This window comes from Mesitornis unicolor, unplaced genomic scaffold, assembly GCF_000695765.1.
Source record: "Mesitornis unicolor isolate BGI_N332 unplaced genomic scaffold, ASM69576v1 scaffold34529, whole genome shotgun sequence".
Classification (NCBI taxonomy): Eukaryota; Metazoa; Chordata; class Aves; order Mesitornithiformes; family Mesitornithidae; genus Mesitornis; species Mesitornis unicolor.
Window position 1 is genome coordinate 2,987 of NW_010209930.1, and position 7,131 is coordinate 10,117.

The window sequence follows — 7,131 nt, forward strand, 5'->3', positions numbered from 1 at the left end:
TCCCACCCCACTGCTGAGTTCTGGAGTTGCTTCTCACTGTTAAAGGTGTCTCCCTTAAAATGGTTTTGATTTTAGTGGTGTCCCTCGAGGGTCCATACTGGGACCAATGCTATTTAATACCTTTGTCAGTGGCCTGTATAGTGGGATCAAGTGCACCCTCAGCAAGTTTGTGGATGACACCAAGTTGAGTGGTACAGTTGATTCACCTGAGCAAGGGGGATGCCACCCATAGGGACCTTCACACTGGAGCAGTAGGGAGCCCATGGGAACCTCCTGAAGTTCAATAAGGTCAAGTGCAAGGTCCTGCACGTGGCTTGGGGCAATCCCTGGAGAAGAGAAGGCTCTGGGGAGACGACGTTGTCTTTTCAATATATAAAGGGGGCTTGTGAGAGAGGGGAAGAGAGGCTTTTTACCAAGGGACAGCAGTTATAAGCTGAAAGAGCACAAGGTTAGATTGGATGTAAGGAATAAATGTTTTATGGTGAGGATGGGGCATGATGGTTTTATGATGAGCACTGGCACAGGTTGCCCAGAGAAGCTGTGGATGCCCCATCATTGGAAGTGTTCAAGGTCAGGTTGGACAGGGCTTTGAGCAATCTGACCTAGTGGAAGATGTCCCTGCCCATGGCAGCTGGAAGTAAATGATCTTTAAAGGCCCCTTCCAACCCAAAACTTTCTGTGCTTCCATGAGGTTTTGAGTGTTTGGGGGTTTTTGTTTTTGTTTGCTTTCCGCTTGAAATAACTTGTGCCTTGCATCAAACACTGTGCATCATGGCATGTGTAGCCCTTTCTGAATGGCTTGGTGCTGTGCTGTGGGGGTAAGAGATGCCTGACGAGTGCCTCTCGTTCAGCATCGAGCACACACTCCTTGCACAAGCGTTTCCCCAAGTGCACAGAAGGGGAAAGCTGCTGCCTTGGCTGCTGTTCTCTGGGCCTTAAAACTAAGCACTTGGCTTGCCAAGCAGATGCTGACTTAGAGCAGGAGCCTTCTGCTCCTGGGCAGTGTGTGTGTGTGCTGCTGCACCGTATGGGAGAAGTCCCTGTGTGTGCCATGGAGTCCTGCGGTAATTATTCCAGCGCTGCTATTTTTAGTACCAAGAGGTAGTTTGCAAGGGTGCGCACAACCTTGCTTCTGTTTCCACAGGGACAAGTGGAGATAGCTGTTGGGAATGACACAGGAGAATAAAGAACTTGAAACTAATGAGTTCTGGATTAATTTTTTTCTTGGATTTGTGCATTTGCTTGAATTCTGTAGTTGGGAGGCTGGGGGCTACATTGTCATCTCCTGGGAAAGAGGACTCATGGTGGGAGGGCCGGCATGGGCAGGTGGGGAAAGCGAGCGCAGCTGTGGCTGCCTGGGACTGACGTGACTCCAGCACAGCAGCTGTAACAAAAAAAACTGAAATAGAGGGAATGGAACGAATTGAGGCTGAGTGGTGGCAAGAGAAGGAGCTGGCACTGGGCTGCCGCTGCAGAACAGATGACAAGTGGAGAGCTTAGCCAGGAATGAGGTGAAAAACTTTCATACCACGTGAGCTTGTTCCTTCTTCATTGGAGCAAGGGAAAAGAGTGGGAAGATGTCTCGGAAATCGCAGCAGGTCTGTGCTGTCAGAGGGGTCTGTGCTGTCTGGGCCGTGTGGCAGAGGTCAGTGGTCACCAGCTGTCCCAGGCCATCCTCAGCTGGAGCTACAGCTCTGTTACACGGGGCAGAACCCCTTGCTCTGTGTGACGGGGAGCAAGGCTGGTTTGTAAACTCAACAGTTACAGCCTCTTCCTGCTGCAAGATCATGCAGGTGTTGCTTACTGGTCCCTGGGCTGAGTGTCTCAAGGTTGAAAGAAACACGTTTTTATGGGTCTTGTGCCAAAACTCGGGGCCGTGTTTGTGACAGCAATTTCCCTTCCTCTGTCTGATGCCAGAAGCATTTTTGTTGTCCTAATCCCCAGGCTCAGAGACTTCAATTGCAGTGGAGTCTGAGCTGCTTTTCAGCCTAGGAGCAGCTTTGTGCTCCAGGTCTCTGTGTTTAATTAGATCAGTTCACGAAATCAATGTGATGTTTTACACGCCGAGGTAGGGTTGTGTCCCAGGGTAAGACACCAAAGGTCGTCCTGTTTAGTTTTGTTTCCCCTTTTACTTGGAAATCCAAAGGATTGTTTCTTTCAGTTCCTACACTTCAGGGGCGCTTTACTGCATGCCTGCATTTCCAATGTCCCACTCCACATTCCTGGTCCTGCTCGTGGGGCTGGAGGCCAACGTGATGAGCAGGTGGCACAGGGCAGTGGTGCCAGAGCAATCCATCACGGGGATCTGCTCGGACACCGCGTGCAGGGTGAGATGGGACCTTCACCTCTTCCTCTATAAATCTGCACTGTGTGGCTTTGAGGGCTGAGCTGGGCGGTAACAACCATTCTCCTTCTCCAGGCAGTGACCGCTGATGGAACAGGGGCAGCTGTGTTAGCGCCCGTGTGCTTAACGAATGGTCGGTGCCAAGAGCAGCATCTGCTGTGGGGTACAAAGCAGATACAAATCCTGCGTAGGCACTTTCCTGGGCCTGCCAAGGAAGCTCCTTCGGGGAGCCAGGCAAGTTCATGCTCTCTTCTCAACTTGGCATCATGGATGCCCCCCTTGGAAGCACGGTAGCCTGTGACAGATGCAAACAGCTAATAAGAAGAGAATAAGGCAAAAGAGAAGTGCAGAGCTAGAAATAGTTCCTTACATAAAGGGCTGGTGCTTCAATCCCATTATTGTCTTAAGGAGCAGGCACTTAGCTGCTTCTGACTCCTACGATGCAAAGCGCAATCTGATAAGCAATCGGCTTTGGGACCCGGTCAGGTGCCACGCGGCACCATGACACGGCCAGTGCCCCTCCGAGCTCACAGCACTTGTCCTGCTCAGCGCACACCTGGTGGGAGCGTTCCTCTGAAGCCAGAGTTGCCGGCCTGCAGCCTTTAACGGGGATCGCTGCTTCAGGGATTGCTGCTTTGGGGGGGTCCAGCACGATGAGGCAGCTGGGGATGAGGCGTGCGAGTCTCTCTGCCAGCATGAAGATAGGAGATCGCCGGGGCTGCTGCCGGACACCGGAGGAGGAAGAAGTCCACATCCCATTTGCACAGGACAGCCTGGTAAAGCAATGGAGCTCCATGCAGAACGTGGCGGACAGAAACCAGGAGAAAAGCAGGGCTCCCACCCAAAGGAACAAGTATTTACTCAACATTAACGTGGGTGGCAAATTGTTCCAGATAGCTCAGAAGGTAGCAGCCCAGTACCCCATCACCAGGCTGGGGAAGCTGGCCCTCTACACAGACCCGATGAAGAAGCTGCAGCTCTGCGATGACTACTCGGTGCAGAAGAACGAGTACTTCTTTGACAGAGATCCTTCCATTTTTCACTACATCTTCCACTTCTACCGCAGCGGGGTCCTGTGGATAATGGATGAGATGTGCCCCAGTAATTTTGTGGAGGAAATCGAGTACTGGGGCATCCACCTGAAGTACTCTCAGCGCTGCTGCCGGATCCTGTTTGAGGAAAAGCAAGATGAACTCAGCGAGTACCTGAAAATACAGAAGGAGCTGGAGGCAGAACTGGAGCCCCCGAACGCAGGGGAGCGGTTTGAGGGCAAATTTCTGGGAGGGTTCAGGAAAGCGATCTGGGACCTCATTGAGAACCCCTACTCTTCTGTCCCGGCCAAGATCATCGCTGTCATGTCGAGCTTCTTTGTGCTTATCTCCATCGTGGGCATGACACTGAGTACAGTGGAGGAGATGAAACACAAGACATGGAAGATGTGGATGGAGCAGCTGGAGATAATCTGCGCCATCTTCTTCACCTCCGAATACCTCATGCGGCTCATATCCTCCTCCAACTTCAAGAACTTTTTGCGGGCAGCGTTTAACGCTGTAGACCTGGTGGCCATCCTGCCCTTCTTCGTCCAGATCCTCTTTGAAAACCTGGACGAGGCAGACACGCTTTACCACGAGGAACTGCACAAGGTGGAGAATGTGAGCAAGCTGGGCAAAGTCCTCAAGCTTATCAAGCTCATGAGGATCTTCCGCATCCTCAAGCTGGCACGCCACTCCACCGGCCTGCGGGCCTTCGGCTTCACCATGCGCCAGTGCTACCAGCAGGTTTGCTGCCTCTTCCTCTTCATCGCCATGGGGGTCTTCGCCTTTTCCGCTCTCATGCACTCGGTGGAACATGATGTCCCAGGCACCGACTTCACCAGTATCCCCTACGCATGGTGGTGGGCCGCGGTAAGGTGTGAGCGGGGTGCGGTGGGGCTCCATGGGTTGGGGATGCCCTGGTGCTCAAGGGATTCAGTACCGCTGCCAGCCAGGAGGCAGAAAAGGGCCCAGTCTTCCCACCAGCTCAGTAACAGTGGGAAATGAGGGCCCTGCATGCTCTGAGAACAGAAATCAGAGATTTGGACTAAGCACAGAGACTCAGAAGCCAGTGCTGGGTGGGATGGCGGGACAGAGGTGGTGGCCTGGGAGCCTCCAGGGCTGGGTTTGTGACAACGAGGATGTGACTCAGCCTGGGTTTTCTCTGTGGGACCTGAGTGTTGGATGGACATGGTTCAGCCCCATGGGCATGGGGGTCACTGCCAGGGACAGCCTGGGCTTGTGCAGCATCAGAGCCTGGTGGGGTTTGGGAGGTGTGAGAGGATCAGAGCTTGTGAGGCTGAGCCAGGGGACCCAGAGCTGCATGAGAAATCTAAGAAGAGTGTTCACAGCGTGTCCCAGCCCATGTCCTCAGAGCACACACAGACTGGGGCGTACTGCAGCCAGGTACAGGAGCGCTGCCTGTGCTGGGAGCCAGCCCTGCTGAGCCGTGCTATAATAAACCTGGGATTAACCGCAAGACAAGGAGCAGCTAAAGCACTCGAGAGCCAGGCGTTATGAGGGCATTTTGATTTACGGATTAAATGATCCCATAGATCACTTCTGCTCTTATAATTCCCTTTGGCCACCACAGGGTGCCTGCTTCAAATTCCTCCCTCCTCGAGGAATTGTAAAATCACGTAGCGAATTCACCAGATTTGAGCATTTAAATGTCACAGGCTGATCAGCACAGCTTCATGCAAAGTCCAAACCTCTCTGCCTCAACTCTCACCTTGTCCCCAACACCCCGCTCCCCTGTCACCCAAACATGGTTCCTTCGCGTGTGTTCCTGGGCCGTGCCTTTGTTTCCCTCTGCGGGAGGCTCCGGGAAGCTTCGTTCACATGGGACCAGGCAGCTCATGACCAGGAAGCGCCAGGACCACGGCTCGGTGTGGTCAGGAAGCCTCAGCAGACAGCCTGGCTGCTGGGGAGCGTGGGGCTCAACGGTGTCCGGCTGCTTCTGAAGGGACACAAGTGATGGGGAGGAGGGGGCCTCTGGTCTGTGCTGCTGGGGCCTCATCCAGCCCTGCCCTGGGAGTCTCCAGCCCTGATCTGGGGGTCTCCATGCCTGCCGGGTGCAGCCCGGCGAGCAGAGCTGGCTGTAGCCACACTGTGGTGCTGTGCCCAGGTGATGCCCAGATACCACGCAGAGGCAGGGGGAGGGTCCCAGCACCATCAGGCAGGGTCTGCTGGGCTTGTTCATGTAGGATTTTACCCTCTCCCTCCCTCACCCAGGTCAGCCTCTCCACTGTGGGCTATGGAGACACAGTACCCGACACGGTGCTCGGCAGGATAGTGGCGTTTGGCTGCATCTCCTTTGGCATCATCCTCAACGGCATGCCCATCTCCATCCTCTACAACAAGTTCTCTGACTACTACGCCAAGCTGAAGGACCACGAGGACAGCATCTCCCACTCGATGAAGCTCTCCAGGAAGATCCACCTGAAGGAGCGAGTCCTGCGGAAGCTGTCAGAGTGCTGCAGAGCTGACCCCCGCTACCACCGCTGACCACCGGCCCTTCGCCCCCCGGACACCTCCTCGCCATTGACAGGGCCTGGCCATCCCTCCAGCAAGTCCTGTCCCCTGGGGAGGCTCCATGGCGTGGACAGCGAGCAGCACAGCACGGTGGTGTCTGTGGGGGGCTGCTGTAGGGGGGGCACTGCCAGCTCAGGCTGCTTGGAGGGATGAGAGGTGCCCGTGGCTGTGCTGTGACCTTCCACGGTGTTGCGTTCTGGAGCTGAGCCTGTAGAGTAAAGGAACAGCTAATGAGTGCACTGCACAGCCAAGGCAGGATGTCTGTCTGTCTGTCTGCCATGGGCTGAGGCATGGGACACTCTGAGGACATGGGGAGCGAGCGGTGGGGTCCACAGAGCTAAACTCACCTTTCTGAGAATGGTAGAAGCAGGCACTGTGGTGAGATGAAGCCTGCTGTGACCCCAGCACGGATGCTGCTCTGCTCCTGGTTTCGGTGGGACACATGGCCCTTCCCTCCAGGCCATGGCCTGGGACCCCATGGCTCCTCCCCAGCTGACCCCAGCCTGAGCCTAGCATGGGGATTTGGGTGAAAGCCCTGAGAAAAGGCTGCAGCTGCATATCCTCCCAGCCAAACCTTCGCCCTGGGAAGCTGGGTGAATGGTCCTGGCTCGGGGTGCTGCTGCGATGGGAACCACTGACACCCCAGGATGCAGAGCTGGCACCTGGAGCATCCCCAGGAACCAGCATTTAATAAACCAGACCAAAACCTGTCATTGTTTTGGATTACTGACCAGACACTTGTAATTCAGTAAACTGCTCGCAATTTGGGGGTGAGGAGGGGCTACTGGGGAGGGGTAGGGGGGAGCCTGGCCATGGGTTTGTGGAGAGGTGCCCACCCCTGGGTTGTTGGCAGAGGAGCTGGGGCACCTCCGCATGCTCAGGATGCACCACTTGGCTCTGCCCTGTACTCACAGCCTGGGGACAGTGGGGAGCAGGTCTGTGGGGCACAGAGCAAGGAATTTTCCTCCAGTGCAGGACTGTCCCTTGTCAGTGGTCTCCCTGAGGGGGCTTCACCCTTCCCCTGGGTGGGATGGGGAGAGGAACCACACCTGCAGGGCCAGCAGTGGTGGGGAAGGGCCAACAGCTGCGAGTGCTGCTTTCAGGTGAGTGGGGAGGGGGGGAACTGGTGCCCGTCAGGCCAGGGTGGGATTCAGTCATGTAAGAGCTGTGCTTGGCGATGAAGAGCTGCTGGGGGGTCCTGGTGTCAGCCAGGGACCACGG

The 7,131-nt window shown here is 55.3% G+C and overlaps 1 protein-coding gene across 1 annotated transcript; it reads left to right on the plus strand.

Moving 5' to 3' along the window:
* Window positions 1-2,997: 2,997 nt before the first annotated feature.
* Window positions 2,998-5,971, plus strand: LOC104547369 (potassium voltage-gated channel subfamily V member 2-like). Its single transcript, XM_010193023.1, has 2 exons — window positions 2,998-4,248; window positions 5,611-5,971. Exons 1-2 carry the CDS (start codon window positions 2,998-3,000, stop codon window positions 5,881-5,883), a joined length of 1,524 nt encoding a protein of 507 aa, XP_010191325.1. The 3' UTR covers window positions 5,884-5,971.
* Window positions 5,972-7,131: the final 1,160 nt, after the last annotated feature.

Excerpts from the sequence above, each read along its gene's own strand:
- LOC104547369 (XM_010193023.1), top strand. The coding sequence starts at position 2,998 with ATGAGGCAGCTGGGGATGAGGCGTGCGAGTCTCTCTGCCAGCATGAAG. Across the intron at positions 4,249-5,610 it reads ACGCATGGTGGTGGGCCGCG|GTCAGCCTCTCCACTGTGGG; the intron begins GTAAGGTGTGAG and ends TCCCTCACCCAG.